The 23,221-nt window shown below is 38.1% G+C and overlaps 1 protein-coding gene across 1 annotated transcript in view; it reads left to right on the forward strand.

Annotated features, from left to right (window-relative positions):
- The first annotated feature begins 20,106 nt into the window (after positions 1-20,106).
- Positions 20,107-23,221, forward strand: part of Tacr3 (tachykinin receptor 3) — a 95,207-nt gene continuing 92,092 nt past the window's right edge. The window contains exon 1 of the mRNA XM_021158596.2: positions 20,107-20,885. Within this exon, the coding sequence (XP_021014255.1) occupies positions 20,377-20,885 (509 nt within the window). The 5' untranslated portion in view covers positions 20,107-20,376. The remainder of the gene's footprint in view (positions 20,886-23,221) is intronic.

The following is a 23,221-nucleotide window of genomic DNA, read 5'->3' on the forward strand; positions in this document are numbered from 1 at the left end:
AACTTGATAAAAGCAATCTACAGCAAACCAGTAGCCAACCTCAAATAAATGGTGAGATGCTGGAAGCAATCCCACTATAATCACAGACTAGACAAGGCTGCCCACTTTCTCCCTACCTATTCAACATTGTACTTGAAGTCCTAGCCAGAGCAATTCAACAATAAAAGGAGATCAGGAGGATACAAATTGGAAAGGAAGAAATCAAAATAATTTTTGAAGATGATATGATAGTATATATAAGTGACCCTAAAAATTCCACCAGAGAACTGCTAAACCTGATAAACAGGTTCAGTGTAGTAGTTGGATATAAAATTAACTCAAATCAATAGCCTTTTTGTACACAAAGGATAAACAGGCTGAGAAAGAAATAAGGGAAAAAACACCCTTCTCAATAGTCACAAATAATATAAAATACCTTGTGTGACTCTAACTAAGGAAGTGAAAGATCTGTATGATAAGAACTCCAAGTCTCTGAAAAAGGAAATTAAACAAGATCTCAGAAGTTGGAAAGATCTCCCATGCTCATGGATTGGCAGGATCAATATAGTAAAAATGGCTATTTTGCCAAAAGCAATCTACAAATTCAATGCAATCCCCATCAAAATTCCAACTCAATTCTTCAACGAATTAGAAAGGGCAAACTCCAAATTCATCTGGAATAACAAAAAACCTAGGATAGCAAAAAATCTTCTTAACGATAAAAGAACCTCTGGTGGAATCACCATGCCTGACTTAAAGCTGTACTACAGAGCAATTGTTATAAAAACTGCATGGTACTGGTATAGTGACAGACAAATAGACCAATGGAATAGAAATGAAGACCCAGAGATGAACCCACACACCTATGGTCACTTGATCTTTGACAAGGGAGCTAAAAACATCCAGTGGAAGAAAGACAGCATTTTCAACAAATGGTGCTGGCACAACTGACAGTTATCATGTAGAAGAATGTGAATCGATCCATTCCTATCTCCTTGTACCAAGGTCAAATCTAAGTGGATTAAGCAAATCCACAAAAAACCAGAGACACTGAAATTTATAGAAGAGAAAGTGGTGAAAAGACTCAAAGATATGGGTACCCGGGAAATTCCTGAATAGAACAGCATTGGCTTGTGCTGTAAACTTGAGAATGGACAAATGGAACCTCATAAAATTGCAAAGCTTCTGTAAGGGAAAAGACATGGTCAATAAGACAAAAAGGCCACCAAAAGATTGGGAAAGGATCTTTACCTATCCTAAATCAGATAGGGGATTAATATCCAATATATGTAAAAAAAAACTCAAGAAGGTGGACTCCAGAAAATCAAATAACCCCATTAAAAAATGGGGCTCAGAGCTAAAATATGAATTCTCATCTGGAATACCAAAGGTCTTAGAAGCACCTGAAAAAATGTTCAGCATCCTTAATCATCAGGGAAATGTAGATCAAAACAACCCTGAGAATCCACCTCACACTAGTCAGAATGGCTAAGATCAAAAATTCAGGTGACAGCAGATGCTGGCAAGGATGTGGAGAAAGAGGAACACTCCTCCATTGTAGGTGCAATTGCAAGCTGGTTCAACCACTCTGGAAATCAGTCTTGCGGTTCCTCAAAAAAGTGGACATAGTACTAATGGAGGATCCTGCAACACCTCTCCTGGGCATATATCCAGAAGATGTTCCAACTGGTAATAAGGACACATGCTCCACTATGTTCATAGCAGCCTTATTCATAATAGCCAGAAGCTGGAAAGAATCCAGACGTCCCTCAACAGAGGAATGGATACAGAAAATGTGATACAATTACACAATGGAGATGGAGTACTACTCAGCTATTAAAAAGAATGAATTTATGAAATTCCTAGGCAAATGGATGAACCTGGAGGACATAATCCTGAATTTGGCAACCCAATCATAAAAGAACTCACATGATATGTTCTCCCTGATAAGTGGATATTAGCCCAGAAATTTAGAATGCCCAAGAAATAAGATACAATTTGTGAAATACATGAAACTCAAGAAGAACGAAGACCAAAGTGTGGATACTTTGCCCCTTCTTAGAATCGGGAACAAAACACCCGTGGAAGGAGTTACAGAGACAACGTTTGGAGGACATAATCCTGAATTTGGCAACCATCTAGAAACTGCCATACCCGGGATCCATTCCATAATCAGCCTCCAAAAGCTGACACCATTGCATACACTAGCAAGATTTTGCTGAAAGGACCCTGATATAGGTGTCTCTTGTGAGACTATGCTGGAGCCTAGCAAACACAGAAGTGGAGGCTCACAGTCAGCTATTGGATGGATCACAGGGCCCCAAATGGAGGATCTAGAGAAAGTACCCAAGGAGCTGGAGGGATCTGCAACCCTATAGATGGAACAACAATATGAACTAACCGGTATCTCCTGTCTCTAGTTGCATATGTATCAGAAGATAGCCTAGTTGGCCATCAGTGGAACGAGAGGCCCATTGGTCGTGTAAACTTTATATGCCTCAGTACAGGGGAACACCGTGGCCAAGAAGTGGGAATGGATGAGTGGGGGTAGTGTGTGGGGGACTTTTGGGATAGCATTGGAAATGTCAATGTAATTGTGGGACACCTGACTCTCGCCAGCAAGAAAGACACCACAATAGGATCCTTCTGCACATGTTTATTGGGAGACCATTGACTGTGTAGGCGAAAGACCCCGAGCCCTGGGCCTCTCACTCTTATATACTATCTCAGTTCCCATCCACTCACAGCAGGCCACATCACCTCACCAGGTACGCAGCTTCAGCTAATCAGGGCAGCAGGGGCATATCTCCACCAAAATGGCTTCGCCAGTAACCTGGTACACCTGCGCAGCTCTCACAATGTTTGTGGTTTGTATGAGGAAGTCAGGTGCAAGTCATAGGACTTAGCTGCAGTCCCTGGCACCTTCTTGGGACTGCTGCCACACCTGCTCCCCACATGTAATAAATACCTAATTAAAAAAAGAAATGTAAATAAAGAATATATCCAATTATATATATATATACAGACTTTTTCTTTTCATAAGTAATATAGTGGTGTTTTAATGCTTTCAGAAGAACATATAAGCTATATGTGGATCATATATCATTTTCCACAATGAACTCAGACATCTGTGAATTTATAAACATCCTAGTACCCTGGAAAGAGACTACATTTGCATTTGATGTTGTTTGTAGCCTGGTGGTAGTGCCTTTATTCCTAGCACTCTGGAGGCAGAGGTAAATGAATGTGTGAGTCCAAGGGCAGCCTGGTCTACAGAGAGGGTTTCAGTGTGGTCTGGGCTACATAGAGAAACCCTATCTTGGAAAATAAAAAGGAAGAAAAGGAAAGTAATTAATTTTGCCCCAAAAAGTTATTACTGCAACCATATTTCGCTGATACCATGACGCACACTCCCTGAGTGCTGCCTGTTCAGTAAACGGATCAATTCCTCCTTGCTATAGGTGTAGGTGTAACCGTCATAACAGGACAAACGATTTCCTGGCTTACTATCAACTCCCAACTCCAAGGTAGTATCTATGTCATATGTTTAGCATTCTCAGCGCTGATGAGAGAGTGGCCATGATATACTCCAGCTGGATAATTTGGTTTTTATTTTTAGGAAGATCTGATAAGGACTGAAATATACAATGGCCTCATTTTCTTGCAATTGATACCTTCCGTGGTTTACTTTGACATACAGTTATAAATGTAATTTTTATTTTAATTTAATTTTTTATCTTTCTAAAAAAGCAAGTTGTCAAAAATATGCCTATTACCGCATTTTCTATTCCTTCTTCTAATTCCTCTCCCCAACTCCCACACTGCTGCTCCTTCCCAACTTTTCTGTGTCTCTGTCTTTCTATGTCTCTGTTTCTGTGTCTGTTTCCATCTCTCTTTGACTTTCTGTGTCTGTGTGCCTCTGTATCTCTCTGTCTCTTTCTCTGTTTGTGTCTCTCTGTCTCTCCCTCTGTCTTTCTCTGTCTCTATCTCTCTCTGTGTGTTTGTCTGTCTGTCTCTCTCTCTCTCTGAATCCACTGAGTCCATTATGTACTGCTATTTTGTTCATGTATACAGGGTAATCTACTAGCATTTGGGTAGCCTACCTGGTGCTGTATCACTGAAGAAATAAACTGACTCTCTTTTACCCTGCAGCCATAGATTAACAATAGCTTCTCAACTAGAGATGAAACCACCGACTCTCTATACTAGTTAGATTTTTGTCAATTTGACACAAACTAGAGTCATCTGGCAAGAAGGAGTTCAGCTGAGTAATTACATCCATTAAATTAGCCTGCAGGCAAATCTAGTACTTTTTTTTTTTTTTTTTAGATTAATGATTGACATGAAGAAAGCCCAAGAGACTATGGGTGGTGTCACCCCTGGGAAAAGTGGTTCTGTATGATACAAGAAACTGAGCAAGTCATGAGATGATGGGATGTAAGCCAATAAGCAGTATTCCTCCATGGCCTTTTATACAAACTCCTCCTTCAGGTTCCTGCCTTGAGTTTCTGTCCTGACTTCTCTTCAGGATGAATTGTAAGCTGTTCAAAAAAATGAACTCTTTCTTTCCCAAATCTTTTTTTCAGCATGTTGCTTACAACAGCAATAAAAAGCAAATTAATACACACCCTCATCCATGCTTGAACTTTATCTGGTTTAGTCTTATACAAGGCTTGCACTTGCAGTCACAGACACTATGTTTGTGGAGAGCCGTGCCGTGAGCAATCACCATTATAAGATGGCACTGGCTTCCGCTGGGCCTAACTAGTAAACAAGCCTTGTGCGCAAGTGCGAGAGTGAACTCACGCCTAGTCACTGCCCATCTCCGGGCGTAGTAATGAGGTGATGGGCAAGCAACAAATCAGGAGCTGACACGTCATATCAGGTGCTGAGACGCCACCCTGAGGGCTATATAAGCAGCACCATTTTCCGGGGTTGGGGTCTTCCCTCCTTAAGAAGCAATAAAGCTTGCCGCAGAAGAATCTGGTTGTCCAAGTGTGTTCTTGCTGGTGAGAACAATAGCTTGGGACATATGTTCTCAGTTGCGCAGTAACATTCTCATGTGCAGTCTTTACTACCCCTGGTTTTACAGTTTTCCTTCCTTTTCTTGTACAATGAACCCTAAGACTTTGAGGAGATGATATGTGATACGGATGTCTCCTTAGAGCTGAGCACTCCTTACCATTGTATTCTCTACATCTTGACCAGTTATGGGTCTCTGTATTAACCGCCATCTACTGCAAAAGGAAGTTTTTCTGATGACCAATTCGACATGAATTATTATGTGGGCATGAAACTAACGACTACAGAGTAATTTATTAATATACTCATTTAGCAGGATTATAGTACTAAGCTCTTCCTTAGAGTCTATAAACAAACAAATCATGAGTTTGGGGCCTAAATTATCAAACATTTGTTTTGAGCAGTAGATTGTAAATCCAGTCATAAAGAGATTGACTATGCCTATAATATGGATTACTCATGATACTAATATTTAGATTTACTTTTCTCAGAGAACGTTGGCATGGAAGTACTGATTTTTGAAAGAGACATATTGTTTTGTTTTTTTGTGTGCTGTTTATGTTTTTGTTTTGATACTTGGGCATCTGGAGTTGGGTTCTCATTAGTAGCTTTTGGTATGAATATCTGTTTGACCAGTGTAGGATAAGTGTTTATATCTCTATTTGCTGTTTTTCTAACTTGCCAAGTAACTGTATATTTCATATACTTCCAAAATCCTCTAATGGGTCAGTGTGATACTCTAATAAATCTGCTTGCATTCTGATATCTTGAAGCTTAGAGGAAATCTATTCTTACAAAAACTCCATTTATGGTTATTGTTTTCCTAGGAATCTAATAAATAATGAGAAAATAAATTTACAGATGTTCTGTAAATTTGTTTTAGAAATTGAAAAATAAAATCAGTCTTTCTGACACTTCATTTGATTTTGGATCTGACAGGAGGAAGTAGGTTATCTTTGATTGTCTGAAAGTCATCTCCAGTCATTTCTGTGCACATGGATTCTGGGAATGTCCTTATTTCTATAACTCTTGTACTTCCATTGGTTGACCTGCCATCCTCCAGAGGTCATATGATTATCAGCAACTTAATCCTAGCTTGGTCTCCTACAGAGACATCAACAAAATGGTACTAGTATAAGGAATAATAAATATTTTCCTACTTATTCAAATCTAAGGCTCTCTCTCTCCAGATTTTGGCATTACCAACAAGTTACAAATTCTTTTTAGAAGAATAACAAATGCATGAGAAAGACCATTCCACACGAGTGAGAAATTAAATTTGGCTTCTTTATGAAATGGAGTTGAAAAGGACGGGCATGAGCTGTCAACGATCCCATTTTGTTGCACTCCTTGAGCTTCGATGTCAAATAGGACACACTAGAGCTTTGTGAGGCATTACCACATTATTCTATGACCTGTAGGTCATCTCTAGAATCTACTGTCTTCCCTTGCACAGAAACTTGGCGATGAGTACAGTATACTAATATCTGCATCCTGTAGATCTGAAATTAAAGTAAAATATATTTATGATTTTCTTTTATCTTATGTAGCTTGAAGTAAATCACTGGGGTGCTGAGATAATTGGAGGGATTCTGACCTAACAATCTGAAATAAAAACAGTATGAATAAATGATATAAACAGTTTCCTTTCTCCATTGTTTGGGGCAATGGAAAGGTTCCATTTTGTTGCTACATTTACTCCATTAATATATTCCAAGAACAGCAGGCCATGGCTATGTATAAATTTCATTCATAAATTCCTACTTTGAGATATTTTACTTACTGGAAAGCTTTATGCAGTCTAATCGGCATTTCAAGTATGCAACCTTGGATCCAATCATTTACCCTTTTAAGTTTTTGCTTCAGGCATCAGTGTGACAGAATGTTCAGCACAAGTATTCATCTATCCTAATAATGTCTCCTCTACACAAATACTGGTGACTTCAATGACCCCTCCCCTCTTCTCCTGATTCAACTGTTCTACTTCTGGGGGATCAGATTAAGTAAAGTCCATAGTCCAGCCAGAGACATGTGGTTGCTTAATTTACCTTCTACCTTTTCACTGGTTTTACTTTAGTCATTCAAGGAAATGACTTCTACATATAAATAATCAATTTCCTTTAAGCCCTGGGAGATGATTTATAAACCGCTCTCTGAAAAATGTAACTCTTTAAACAATCTTTTCATAAATTTAGGCTCTAAAATCTGAGAAACACAATCATATTTGCAACATAACAGATAATACTTGTATTGTTTGATAACAAATTTTAGTGACCTAAAAAGAACAGGGAAACTGTTGGGGGAAAAAAATCAGTATTTCTCTAGTTTAAAAAAATGATATATTCATAAATTCACTAAAAATATTTGGTCTAGTTTATCTCTAGGATGAGATGATAAATAAATGTATTAGAATAATATTTCTAATATAATAATTGAAATCTCTGAATAAAGAATTTTTCTAAATAGAATACCAACATCAAGTTGGATTAAAAGTCTACTGTAGAAAGTAGAATTTATAGGCACAATTGCTTATGGTTAAAGGGAAATTCTGTGATATAACTTCACTTTTCACAACACTCCTGAGACTCAGAAAATAGCTACCCAAACAAAAATTAAATCTTGCTTTCTTTCCCCCATAGAGTCCTTGAAATTCTGCAAATTGAACCCAATAGGAAAATGTCGTCAAAAGGCAAATGAACATTCATCTTCTCTATGTCCAGGGAAAGATGTCAGTGGTGGGAGAAAGGACACAAAACAGAAACCATTAGCATAAATGTTTTTATTATATCACCATCAACCAAAATAATATGCACATACATCACATATATGTGATCATTACTTTATTAAATACAACTTTAAAACTGTATTCCAATAATACATGTAAAGAATGAGATGAAGTTGAAACATAACATTCTGCTATGTCCTCCTGTGCACAAGTGAATGGTTTTCATCACTGCATGAAGAATATGACTTCGTTGGAGACCAGTGTTGCAGAGAAAGGCAATGATTATGTACGTAGTAACTTAGATGCACTGATGTCTACTTCCAATGCTTTGTTTTATATAAAAAAAATTTCAAAGGCCTAAAAGATTTTTTAATAAAAAGGTTCAACTCTTCTAAAGTATTGTTTTGCCATTGTTTAGAAAGCAGAATTTTCTGATAATGTTTGAGAGGGGGAAGGGGGGAAATAAAATCTGGAACACAAGTTTATAAATCATAAATCACATTTATTGTCTTAGTCAGTGTTCTATTGCTTAAAGAGACACCATGGCCATGGCAACTCTTAAAAAGGAAAGCATTTAATTAGGGCTGGCTTTCAGTTCAAAGGTTTAGTCCATTGTCTTCATGGCAGGAAGCATGGTAGCATGCAGGCAAGCATGGCTCCAGAGAGAAGTTGAGAGTTGTACATCCAGATCCACAGGCAACAGAGAGACACTAAGCCTTGCTTGGATTTAAAACCCCAAAGCCTAACCCCAGTGACACACTTCCTCTAGCAAGACCACACCTAATCCAACAAGGCCACACTTTATAATTCCTGTCAAGTAGTACCATTCCCTGACCAAGCATTCAAATATGAGCCTATGGGGCCATTATTATTTAAACCACCACTTTCATATATTAACCAATTTCCTAGTAGCCTTATCTTAAATCTATAATTTTCATGTAAATATTAGTCACCAAGGGAAACTTCTTTAGAGGGATTTATTCTCTGTGGGAAACAGACAGGATTTTATTTCCAAACAATAGGGCCAATATTCAAAATGCCTAACTAGAACAAAACATTAAAATACAAATTGAAGCATTACTGAGTTTTAGAATACCCTTTTATATCTGTTGATAGATTCTTTTTACTTGCTTGCTTCACCCAACATCTTTTAAACCATGAGGTTACTAGGCAGAGAAAAACACAATATCCTCATCCACTGACTTCTCAATGAAATTGATGCCAGAAAAAGGGGTGCTGATAACTGTGCAACACATCTCACTGAGTCCTGGCCCTGCTAGTCACATTTCAAACTACTTTACTATTTCTCAGTTTTCACATTAACAAATTAGCCAGAAGTGGTGGCACACACCTTTAATCCCAGCACTTGGGAGGCAAAGCCAGTCAGATCTTTGTGAGTTCAGGGCCAGAGTGGTCTATGGCATGAGTTTCAGGACAGTGGGAGCTACAAAGTAAAACCCTCTCTAGAAAAATAAAACAAACAAACAAACAAACAAAAAACCCAAATAACCAAACAACAAATCACCACCACTAATAACAAAAAACAAATTAGAATATGAATAATATTATGCACAGGAATTTTAATCATATTAATGTAAATGTTCATGAAGGACTTTCGTGTTTGGAGGAGAAAGTTAATTTAACAAAAAAATAAAAAGACATATAGTGGAAATAGGATTAAAGACATCTCCCAAAATGTATAAACTTAGTAACAAAGGCACTAACAAAAGTGTTAATGGATTTTTTCAAAGATTCTCAGCATCTGGAGGAGGCTCAGGAAACATTAAACATTAAAAATGCATGAGCGTCCCAACCTTCACAACTGTTCCAATCTGTAGCATAAATCCATCAGTGGCTAAGGAGTAAAGATGCATAGGTCATCAGCATGTAGTTCATGATTAACTAAATATTATTCTACCTAATATGTGTTATAAATATTAGGAGATAATTCATCTTTCAAAATTAATTATATTTGAAACTCAATAAAAATCATGTTGGTAATACAATTAATTTAGCTAATGCCTAAGATTATGTTCACAGAAATATTTGTAGACTGTTATGGACATTTGGGTAAAAAAAACCTGAATATGAAATTTTCTTACAGAAAGATGGTTGAAACTAATGCCTACTATGTATGTGTGATTATTGTGTGGCTGTGTGTATATTGTGTATGTCTTTGTGTCTCTGTGTGTGTTACTGCTGTGTGTATATTCAGAAATGTTAATGGTTGTAATAATAGTAATAATAATTGTACATAATCAGTTGAGTTGGCTCCTAACCAGTTCCAGATCCAAGTGTCATCCTTAAATAAAGGTTCCTTCAGTTCTCCTTTGGTTGTCTATACCTTGAAGTCAAGAACAATCTTTGCTGTTTGCACATCTGTCTGACCTCCAGCAAAACCATTATCACTGCTATAAGACTCAAGTCCTTGCTTCTCCTCTAAATCCCCAGCCCATTAAGTAGTGACACGCTTCTTCAGTGTGGGTTTTTCAGGCTCTACTTATGACCTATGTGTCAGTGTTTTCTGGATACACCTTTACAGACATATGTAGATATATATCTTCTCAATCGTCTCATGATCCAGTAAAATCTTCAACCAAAATTAAATCATTGCAGTTATTCAAGTTTAAGTTTGTATTTTGGAAAATGGGTTGGCCTGAATAATCTACTTACCAATATAGAATAAAGTTAAAGGTCATGTTCTCCTTTTGATGAGGAGTTGGGGCTTGGTTATTTTGTTCAATTGCTTCTGACTCTTTTGATGATCTCCTGGGGGTTAGAAAATCGGTGTTTTATAATGGGTCACTCATCTTTTAGCTTTTATTTAATTTCTCTCTTGAATTTTCATAGCTTTCTAAGGTCAAAAATTTCAAAATTTTCAGAACCATGCATAACACAAATCATTCTAGAATGTCGTAAATGCCCATCTTCGTATTTCATTCTCCCTTTTCATTCATCCTCCCTACCAACTTTTGTTGTTACAAACAGCACTCTGAAAGCCTTCTATTGAATCCTCTGTGTATTCTGCTTTCTAGGAAAATTCTGAGCTCCTCCATTTTGTTCCCACTTGGCAGAGACTCACTTCTTCTTCATACAATATTTAATTGCATGAGACAATCCAGATGCTACTTATAGTTATCTGGAGTCAATCCAGAAAACTAGTTACAATTATCTGGAATGGATGCTATCTACAGCTCCTACTAAAAGGCTTACTCTCCCTTATTTAAACTTGTTTCAAGTGAAGAGGAGCAATGTAATAAAATCTTTGGGGTCATCAATTTTAACTCAATAATGCTCTTATTTTATTTTAAAAGATATTTTGCTTTGTTTTTTCTTTTGCTCTGTCTGGTTTTGTTTAATTTTTCTCTTTCTGATGAGCTGGTAACAGAAGCTAAAGACATTATATTGGATCTCACTTTGTTGCAAATCCTACTTCTCATCTGAGCTGTTAATAAACTGTTTTACTGATTGTATTTATTTCATTCAAGAGATAATATAATAAAATTATTAATGTTATAGACTCCTATACATAATATTGGGTTTAATTTTGCCTCCTATTATTTTGTAGACATTATATGAGAGTTTAGCCATGTTATTTAATCTTCTTACACTCTTAGTTAAAAAATTGGAATATAAATGACATCATCACACATGATGCTTATGAAACAAGAATGAGTTAAGACATATAAATACCATGCTTGAAAAATCCTTTAGTACAAACAAAACATTCAATTGGTTTAACTTGTATATTCATCAGACTCATATTTTGTACTTAGGGTCTTGGGCATTCTATACTTAGTATATATTATGCAGAAGACGTTTTAATATAAAATATACATGAGTTAATATAATCATCATTACATTATTGAGCATAAAGCCAAGCCTAAAAGAAAGTAGTTTGAGGAATAAGAGAGCAGGATTCTTCAGTTTAACCTTAGCCTCTCAGGGTCCAAAGCTATGTTCATTATCATTGTCCAAAAACAGTAAAATAGAAAAACATGAAAAGGTAATATATTCGTTGGTTGATTGGTTACCTCCAAAGCATGGCTTTCTGAAAATAGAACACTAATTTAGTCTTAAGTATATACTGCCTTATTCTTGTTAATTATGTTGTGATATTCTTCAGAGAATATCAGAAGGAAAATGCCAATGTCATTAAAATGTCATCTGATTAATTTAGCTTGTCAGTCAAGAATATCAGTTCCTCAGTAAGCATATACCTTTATGGGAGATTTTTATTCAATCCTATATATATATTTGAAACATACACACACACACACACACACATATATATATATATATTCAAATAATTCTTTTCTCCATTCTTTTCTTTCTCAATACCAAAAATTCCCTAGGCTACATCTTTTATTTAAAAGGTATATATGTGATAAAAGTATAGAAATAAAAAGATTTGTAAAAGTTAAAGTCATATACAAGTCTAAATCAAACAATAACCTCTGATATAAAAAATGCTAAGTATCCTTAACTTCACTATTGCCATCTGTGAACATGCACGTGATTTCATTGCTTATGCAATTAAAAAGTAGGATAGATTCAGATATACATATTCATATATATATATATATATATATATATATTTGTTTTTACTTAACATTCTAACTTATCCTGTTTCACTAATGGCCTTTAAAACATGTTCTTCATAAGGAGGAAAGCCCATCTTTGAGTTATGCTATCATTATTTTAGTGTGTATTTGAAAATCATTTCACAGTTATACTTTTAATGTCTTTATTCTCAAAACAAGACTAAAATGGGTATTATTTTCTTCGTAAATTTCTGTGTGTTCTTCTAATTATGTCCTTGCATCAAGCTACTAGGAGTCACTAGAAATAAAATTACAGTCATAAGCTTTTGGCTTATTTTAGTAACCTACCTTGGATTGCATCAAAGTCTGCGTTGTTAATGACAAACTTGCCTCCACTGGGCATAGTTATGATAAGAACATTTGCTCTTTTCAGGGGGGAATGATTCAGGCTATCATCACATACAGAAACTTCTTTACACATCACTTATTAGTGAGATTGTTACATCTGCACTCAGCAGCAGAGCTTCCATTAACCAAATTAAAACCCACCTAGACACCAGCACCAACTTGCTCAAACACAGCAGGTGAATCCATTTCTTACCTGTGCTATGTCTCCCTCCCCTTGGCCTCCTAGTTTTACTCTTGCACAACTTCTGGAAGCCTTTGCTCAGTTTTTAAGAGAGTTCTTCAAACCTGAGTTGTAAGGAAAGATGAGATTTTTATGACCATGTTTTTTTTTTTAATAAATATCCCATGTATGATAACTGTATGAACTGCATTAAGTGATAAATTCATTTATAAGTTTTTCTTATAATATCTACTGTGACTAGGACATGGCTATTGGTGAGACAATAATAAAGCTGGTGGAAGGTTTTTAGGCCATTGGAGACACTAGAAGGCATTATTATAGTTTCTTTTGTTTTTTAGCACATTAGTCATTTCCAAATGAAAGAAAGAAAGAAAGAAAGAAAGAAAGAAAGAAAGAAAGAAAGAAAGAAAGGAAAGAGAGTGCTTATAAACTGTCTTGAATTACTCTTGCTTTCTCTCTAGCTGTGTCCTTTCTCCCTTTTGTGCATGTTCCCACTGTGATGTCATCCAGGGTGCTGTCATGTAGCCAAAACGCCCTCTAGGAAGCTTCACGTATGGCACTGCCAAAACTGTGACCTAAACAAATACCTTTCCTGTATAAGATGCTCATCCTCTAATATTTTATAATAGCAACAGACAATGAACTAAGATCTCCAAGAAGAAACAATATTTATAGAAACTCTATAAGTAAGCTGGATCAAACCCCAGGTCACACATAATTACTAATCCTAGACTAAAGCTATAATAAAATGATAAACTGCAAGGTTTTGAAGGACTCTGGAGAACAAAAACTCCTTTCAGTTAAAATCTGTAAGAAAGCTAGGATCGTGTGCATCAAATACTCAAACAATTGTGCATCCTCCTTTACAAAGGGCCAAAATCTATACTAGAGAAAAAAAATGTTTTAAATTCAAAATATACTGCCAGTTTTCTGAGCTCTCACTGTTCCGTTCCTGTCATCTTAGCTGCATATCTCTTTGCTTCCCATATGCATGTAAGAGAGAGAGCAACAACTATGTGGATGGCAGTTCATCCCACATGATATAAACTTTGGAAGTGACTCACAAGTCCAAAGAAGACAAAAACAATCAAAGAAGGATTAACTCCAGGTCCTCTTTTATAAAAATTGTACATTCTAATGAAATATTATTATGAGATAACATCAACAATTGCTCCTTTGTAGCAGAAACCCTCTGAGGAAGTGATTATAGTCTCACTTCTACGGGTGATTCATTTAATAGATCTTAAAAAAAAAGCATATTTCCAAATGATTTAATTTTTTATATTCTCAACCAGTATTATTTTATACTTTTCTTTTTTGAAACCTTGCAAAATCTGCTCAATTGAGTATTTAAAAAAAACTGTTTTAAAGTCACCGCTTGAAATACAACAGAGAATGTTATGTGAATCAGTAAAACTGATAAGACAAATTTTTGAAGACATCTGCAGATCTTTCACTTTACTCTGCAAATAGCAAGTGTGACAGCCATACTGCATTCTGTCACATAATAATACAAAGAATGCTGACTAAAATCAAATGATATATGACAACTCTGCCATAGAATCCACAAAAGCAATAATAGCAAACTCAGGAAGTAATATACCACCACTGGAAATAAAATAAGAAAAATCATATTAAACACTCCAAATAAAATATCAAAAGATAAACTTTTAATAATGATCAGGTGTGAGAGACATGTAACCTAACCACCCCATCAGGATAAAATGAAAAGTTGCTAGACCTGAGAATTGTTATAGCAAGACACAAGAAAAGGCCCACTGTGAGTTCTCAGCTCAAACCATGGGTTATTCTGCATAGAAAGGGAAACCATCCAAGGATGTCTAATAGATCAGTGGGGCTTCAATCTCCCTTTGTTGGCAGAGCAGGGCCATCACTTTCTTGCATGATGAATAACAGACTTAACTCAAAGCCACAGGAGCAAAAATCAACAGGACCTTGGAAGGCTGAGAGACAGGAGCTAATATACAGCCAATACAGACCCAGAGGTTGGAACATCAAACCACAGATGTCAAATGTCAGGAAATAAAATGTAATAGATTTGTTTGTTAGCAAAACCTTGCATTGATGACAGTCTTTTAAATCCCTCCCTTGCATGTTTTTTGAAATGGGAATATGCCTAGCCTATGCCCACTTTATCATTCCATTCTAGAGAAGGATATAGGATGTATTACAATTTCAGAGATATGTGAATGAAGATTTTAGCCGCATGATAAACCTGTACCGATTCTCATACATGCATGATGTAGATAATAAAGCATGGGGACCTTTGAACTGCTATTGAGACAATATTTTATACTTAGTGTTGGTACTGGATTGGATAAGAATTTGTAGAATGGGAGGGGAGGCTGGAGAAATGGCTCAGAGGTTAAGAACACTGACTGCTCTTCCAGAGGTCCTGAATTCAGTTCCTAGCAACCACATGGTGGCTCACAACCATCTGTAATGAGGCTCTGATTCCCTCTTCTGGTGTGTCTGAAGACAGTGACAGTGTACTCACATACATAAAATAAATAAATAAATCTTTAAAAAAATAACTTGGAGAATGCTGGGATGAGATTAATCTACTTTACCCAAGTAAAAGGCATGAATGTGAGGGAAATTAATAGAAGTCTACTGTAGACAGAATTAAGCCCCTATCCCCACCTCCCCCCTAAAAAAAGAACAGTAACCCTGAATATGATCTGATTCTTTAAGCTTGTGCAGAAAACTGGTTAATATGAGATATAAGGGTTCAAGGTTGATCTTACTCAAAGAAATTTATGTCTTTATTAAAAAGGGGAAAATTGGACATTTTTCTTAAATTTTGATTAAGAACAGAAGAGAGATAAGAAAAGAATAAAATTACATCTGGGAGTGTAAGTGTGGGTTTCTCAAAGGAGACTAAAAGAGAGAGATGTCTGGTAAAGAAAAAAGATATGCACATGTAGGCATAGAGTTTCTCAGAGCCCCAGTTTATTTGAAGGGGTTTATGTAACAGTATGCAATGACAGAACTAAAATCTTAGGAAATTCTCCCTTGAGCCTTGAACACCAAAGACTGTGCAAAGGAGTTCACACACAGGCATGCAGCAGCTACTCCCCAGACAGACAAACCAGGTCTTGACCATTATTTGAGACTGTGAAAGAATACAGTTTTTGTTATTTTAATCCACTTGTTTCATGACGGTTTGTCATGAAGAAGTGAATTTAAATGTCAGGCTTTCTGCTGTAGGAATATAAAGAAAGTTGTACCAGTAGGTTGGTAGGAAAGTGCATTGTCAAAGAGTAGCAAGTACTTAATATGTAAAGTGAGGACATGTAAGCAGAAACATCAAGTGTAGGTATCTTGATAAAGAAATTTACCTAAGGACAAAAGAAGAGCAATGAAAGTCAGTTTTAATAGGAGTTTGTTCAATAAATTCCTACTGGAGTAAAAATTGTTAGATACTTTTCTAAAGTAAAGAGAAAGGACAACAAGGAATGAAGTGTTGAGGCAAGAAAGATAGCTACAGGAAAAAGTAGTAAAAATACAAATACTAGGTCTTACATGGACCAGGAAATGCCCAAATAGTGCAAGAAGAAAACAATTACATCTAAGTGTTGAAATTCTTGGATGAATGAATGTATTTAATTCTGCTTAATGAAACTGAGACAGCAAAACTGGCTGAACATAAGGGAGAAATAGAAGATTAAAGGAACACGTGCCATTTATATTTAAGAACCTAATCTTAGCACAGGTGGAGAGACTGGTACAGAGCAAAAATTATCTTTTCTTTTATTGAAAATAGGGCTTTTTCATACAATATATTCTCGTTATGGTTCCCCACCCCCAGCTCCTTTCAACACCTCCCTCTTCCCCTCCCACCCAGATATACACCCTTACCTTTTCTGTCTCTCCTTAGGAAACGAACAAGCATCTAAGAAATAATAATAAATTAAAATAGGATAAAACAAAACAAAACAAACAAATTAGAATAGACAAAATAAGCAGAAGAAAAAGAGCCAAAGGGAAACACAAGAAAAATATAGACACAGAGACAGGCATTTGCATACACAGGACTCCCATAAAAACATAAAACCAGAAACCATAATATATACAGAAAGGACCTGTAAGGGCAAAAAAATTCATGACTGAAAATTGTGAGATAAAGAACTTCCAAATATGTCATTGAGTTCACTTTTAATTAAATGTATTTATTCATTCCCTTTATAATACAATACCAGCCTATCCTCTCTTCTCAATATCTCAATATCTCCTCCCTCTTCCCCTTTTGAGAAGGAGAAGGCCCCTCTGGGTGTCAAATCCTACCATCCCCCTACCCCACCCCTACTCCCACACATCAAGTCTCTGTGGGACTCAGACTCATCCTCTTCCTCTGAGGTCAGACAAGGCTGTCCATTTAGGAGCACAGGATCCAGAGGAGGGCAGGCAACAGGCTCAGGGACAGCCCCTGCTCCAGTTGTTTGGGGGACCCGAATGAAGACCAAGTTGCTCATCTGCTACATATGTGCAGGGGTTGGGGGAAGGGGGTCCAGCCTGTCCTTGCTCTTTGGTTGTTGTTATTACTATGCTCCTTGAGCAGAACGGTAGTATTTGGTTTTACCCTAGGTCCCTAGGCTATCTAGTCTCAGGTTCTTGGCTACCCAAGTAGCATCAGGCATGGGCCCTATTCCATGAAGTGATCCTCAAGTCAAATTAGATACTGGTTGTAACTCCCCCAATCTCTGTCCCACAATTGCATCAGCATATATTGCATACAGGTCACCATGTAGCCTGAAGGGTTTGTAGTTGGCTTGGAATTTATATTTCTCCTTAGGTAGGGCATTTTTCATCACTATGATCTGAGCAGTAGTCCATACAGATAATGGCTCTATGTAGACACCAGCACAACTTCTCCATGTTGAATGAGTTGTGTAAGTGCTGTCTTCATCAAGAAGGCTGTCTATCAGTTTGTGGAGTGCAGTCAATAGCCTTGGCAATAGCCTGGAATTGGGGGTGGGGGGGTGCAGGGTACTTCCCATGGAACCCCTTTGGTCAACAAGTAGATTAGATGGAATCCATTCCTGGTATTGGAAGCTTCATCTGGTGACAAGAGAGGTTAAGCTGGGGCTCTGTCTCCCTGTTATTTGCTTATTTCATTTAGCTTGCCTTCATATGTGTATATATTTTAGGAATCTTTTTTAAAATATATTTATTTATTATATGTAAGAACACTGTAGCTGTTTTCAGACACACCAGAAGAGGGCATCAGGTCTTATTATGGATGGTTGTGAGCCACCATGTGGTTGCTGGGATTTGAACTCAGGACCTTCAGAAAAGCAGTCAGTGCTCTTAACTGCTGAGCCATCTCTCCAGCCCAGGAATCTTTTAGTGTATTAGATTTCCATATGACCCCTCAAATGGCCCTTAGTTTTAGCTTCCTCTCCCGATGTTCCCTTCCTCACCTCACCATTTTTTCCTCCCCATCTGCATCTGCCATCCCATAACCATCTGTTCTATTTTCCCATCTTAGGAGATCACCTCTCCCATATAGTCCTTACTCTATGCCTAACCTCTCTGGTAATAAAAATTGTAGCTTACTTACAGTAACAACAGCTCACATTCACATATAAGTGAATACAGACTATATTTGCTCTTCTGGGTCTGGGTTATCTCCCTCAGGATGATTTTTCCTGGTTTCATCCATTTATCTGCAAATTCCATTTTCGAATAGCCGATTGATATAGTAGTTAGAGCAAGAATTCTTAAGGAGCACCTGTCTGCACAATTGAATGGAGCTGTACTGATTGCCTGAATATCTTTGTTGCTATTCTATTGCTGTGATAAAACACCATGACTAAGGCATCTTGCAGAAGACACACACACACACACACACACACACACACACACCACACACACACACACATCTCACAAAGTAATATACTATGATAAGTTGAAAGAATCCCAAGAATACCTGTAGTTTTAGTATTCTTCCATGCTGTTAAATATTCCAATTCCAATATATGTCTGTATCTTTCTTTGTCTACTGCTTAGACTATAGGCTCCACCGTACCTGGCTACTGTCACCCGTTCCCAGTACCTGGCATAGCATGGGGGAGGAAATGTTTACAACTGAACCTGTTCAGAGATTAACCAACAAGGTTTGATAAATGTCCTAAGATGTCTACAGAAGTACAGACCATTGTCTGTGGTTTCCACTCCACAAAGCACTCGCAGTCACCAACTTTCACCAAGCTCAGAAAACAGGCCAACAGGTCGGCTTGGAAATTAATGGTTAAGTTCTGAGCACAGAGGTCTGGGGCCGCACAAGCACATGCACACACTCACATTCCCTACTGGGTGCGTTTTTACCGTGGGCAAAAATATCTATGCTGCATCGATTTGTTTTAAGAACATTTACATTCTGAGTGCTGGGACAGTCTAATCTGAGAAGCATATTCCAGGATAGAAGTGTGGATCCATTTGAGGGGACTAGAAGCAAAGCAAGAAGGAGGTGGGGGGTACAGATTTCCAGTGACAAGAGTTAGGAGTCATGCGGGGCGTGGTGGCGCACGCCTTTAATCCCAGCACTTGGGAGGCAGAAGCAGGCGGATTTCTGAATTCAAGGCCAGCCTGGTCTACAGAATGACTTCCAGGACAGCCAAGGCAATACAGAGAAACCCTGTCTCGAAAAACAAACAAACAAACAAACAAAACTAGGAGTCGAAAGAGAAATGGGTAAACACTGAAAGTGGGAGCAAAAAAAAAGGAATCTCAGACGGAAAATATAAATATGTAAATATAATATAAATATGTAAATATATAAAATATAAACAGGACCCAAATGTTGAATTAAATCTCAAAGCCAGCGACACAGAAGTATAATTGGCTACCACATTCCTACACACTGTCTACAAATTCACCTGTCATCTTGCTTTCTACTCCCTAGCTCCCTAGTGAACAGTCGTTTTAGGAAAATAGATCTTACTGTAAAACTCAGAGCAATCCCCTAAAGTTAAAAAAGGGAAGACAGTCTCAGAAAGACTGTGATTCCAGGGAGAAAGCATGTCTTTCCTGTGCTGTCAGCTGTCAGCTGCCAGGGAAGGCGCAGAGAAGGGATGAAACCCAGAGTGTGGACTAGAGAAGCAGGAGCTTGATGGGTGGGGAGCAGGGGGGGGGGGAGGTGTTCCGTCAGTCTTGCGACCCGCGACGTCACGGAAGCTGGGGACTCCTGGAGACTATAAAGCTTGCCTTCAGCGCAGATCTCAGCTCTCCTGTTGCTGCCTGGGAGCTCCTCCCTGGCAGGACCCCGAGGAGTCTGGTTCTTTCCTGCCCAGCAGAGCAGCAAACTCCCAGGAGTGAGGCTCCAGCTCTGCAGCCTTTGCCCCACCACAGCATCCCAGGGGGCGGAACCATCCATCACTGCCGGCTACCAGGTAGTGCCCCAAAACAACGTGCCCAGGGAGTGAAGAACTTCAAGGGAGCGGGCTCCTGCTGGCCTCCGGAGTGTGACAGGTCCCCGGCTGCAGACGCTGGCCATGGCCTCGGTTCCCACCGGCGAAAACTGGACCGACGGGACGGCTGGCGTGGGGTCCCATACAGGGAATCTGAGCGCTGCGCTGGGGATCACTGAGTGGCTTGCGCTCCAGGCTGGCAACTTCTCCTCCGCTCTGGGCTTGCCAGTGACGCCCCAGGCACCTTCCCAGGTCCGGGCCAACCTGACGAACCAGTTCGTGCAGCCGTCCTGGCGAATCGCGCTCTGGTCGCTGGCCTATGGCTTAGTGGTGGCCGTGGCAGTCTTTGGAAACCTCATTGTTATTTGGATCATCTTGGCCCACAAGCGCATGAGGACAGTCACCAACTATTTCCTGGTAAACCTGGCTTTCTCCGACGCCTCCGTGGCTGCCTTCAACACCTTGGTCAATTTCATCTATGGTCTTCACAGCGAGTGGTACTTTGGCGCCAACTACTGCCGCTTCCAGAACTTCTTCCCCATCACAGCCGTGTTTGCCAGCATCTACTCTATGACAGCCATTGCAGTGGACAGGTAAGGGGAGGAGGGGACAAGAAGTGGGTGAGGCAAGGAGAGGGGAGCAAAATGGGGCAAGCAGTCAGTCGGTAGCACTATAAAACAAATGATGACCCAATGGGATTTTAAAGGTATAGAAACTGTGAACCATTTTCTGTTCACATGACTTCTCCCTCTCCAGTCCTGACTCCCTGGCATTTGGGCATCTGGAGGGACGGCAGAAGGCAAATGAGAGCTGTGGAGATCCATCATTCCAAGTCGGCAGTCAGCTGGATGACTGAACTAATGTTTAGAAATCGAGTTCCGAGGAAAATTGTTTTGTCTTCTTTTTCTCTATTCTTTAGTCACTATGCTGGCTAAGAAACTTACAAAGAGCCACCCACCTACTCCCACTCCCCTCCTTTCTGGAGACATGGTCAGTCTCTGCTCTCTAAACGTGACCCAAAGTCAGCTCTCTCCTGCCATCGCTACCAGTGTCCAACAGAGGCAGCAAGCTCTTGCTAAAAGTCTTGTCAGTTTCCATTTTATTCTTGGCTAGAATTAAAGTCTAGTAATCCAAGGAAGACTCCTGTGCCTGGAAGCATGTAAGTGAATTTTTCAGAAGATATAAAAATTACACCCACAGAATAAGGGGTTACACACACACACACACACACACACACACACATTCACACACACACACACACACACACACACACACACACACACACACACACACACACACACAGGGAGTATATTTCTCACCTAAGATAGAAATTCTGAAACGTTTAAGTAACTAAATGCTTACTGAATCTCAAATCTTTGTTACAATATTCAAGCTTTTACAAACTCTCCATGCTCTTGCTTTCTCTTATAGAACACTAGGAAATGTATGTACATGCTTATAGAAACACTGATGAGCCCTTATCTGACAAGGGAAGATGGTTCCATTTAAATTCAATATTATGATGAAGATGAACAGTACATATCGACGTAATTCTGAAATCCCCTTAGTGATTGACACTTGCCTGGGACTTAATACCTATTTAGCAGTCTCAACTTCTGCAAAAAACTTGCTCTTTTACATTAATGAAGTTATTATAAAGTCAAAAGGACTTAATAAATATTAATTATTTCTACATTCACCTAGCATTATGAGAAAAAATATCTTGTTTTTTTTAAATATTGAACGAAGAATTTTTAATAGCATAAAGCTATAAAAATATTACACATGCCAATCCACAATGCTAACCTGAAGGAGCAGTGTATGTCTCTAATTAGGATAAACAAACATAAAGAAAAGCACTTTTTAAAGGTCTTCAATACTATATTGTCACTTTCCCCTCTAGCTCTGCTCTTTTGCACATCTCTGCTGGGGATAAACTTGGAGGCCAAGACTGAACAAAGTCATGTTTGGGAAACTGAAATTTCCCTTAAATCTTGCCTCACAGAGATAGAACAAATGTTTCCTGGGGTTTGCAGATCATTCTGATTTGTTCTTGTTTCTTTTTAAACAGATTTCTCATATTTGAGTTTTTATTGTTGTCATGGGGAAAGATGTGTTAGTATTATGATGCCATCAATAATCAATATCTTCTTTAAGTCTTAATGAGGCAACATGCAATTTGATGGGAATTCTAGTGTGTGTAAAATTTGCTTCTGAAGAGGAAACTATTTATTTTTTCAGTTTTAGCTGGCTAACACTTCTGATGTAACTTTGGGGTTAGCTTAACTGATAATGCAGAGCAACTTTGTTATGTTGAATACTTGGAAATATTGTTGATTCATTGCTTATTCTTCTTCATTTATTTCATAGAAAACATCATAAAACTAAATCTAAATAAAAGCCCCACAGTACACATTCTGCTGTGAAATCAAAGTGAGCTCAATTCTCTCCAAATTGCCTTTCTGAAATAAAACATTTGGTTATAGCACACCTCTTTAAAAATACAAAACCTTTCCAAGATCATGTTGAGGAGCCAAGATGCAAACCATTTCAGTTTGATCAGGGCTGTGCTCCTCTGAGTTGTCTATGCTATTGTGCCTGGTTACCTGTGAAGCCTGGAATTAGCTAGACTAGGATTACCTTTAGAGAACTGTTGGAATCTCGAACTTGTTTAAACACTGAGCATTGCATGAAAACATGTAACAAGTTTTTGTTACCTGTTTTTTAGTAGAGAGTGTAGGAGGGAGAAAATTATTAATAGAACAGATTAATAATTGCGGATCTCTTTTGCTTAAACTGTTATTTAAAAGAATACTCTTATCTGAGCAGACAAATGATTTAAAAACTATATGTGTGAAGAAACCCTATCTGAGATAGTTTTTAGATCAGAGAGTACAACAGTTAGTCTAATTCCTTTTTGCCACTCCAT

The sequence above is a fragment of the Mus caroli genome, chromosome 3 (assembly GCF_900094665.2).
Source record: "Mus caroli chromosome 3, CAROLI_EIJ_v1.1, whole genome shotgun sequence".
NCBI classification, from domain to species: Eukaryota; Metazoa; Chordata; class Mammalia; order Rodentia; family Muridae; genus Mus; species Mus caroli.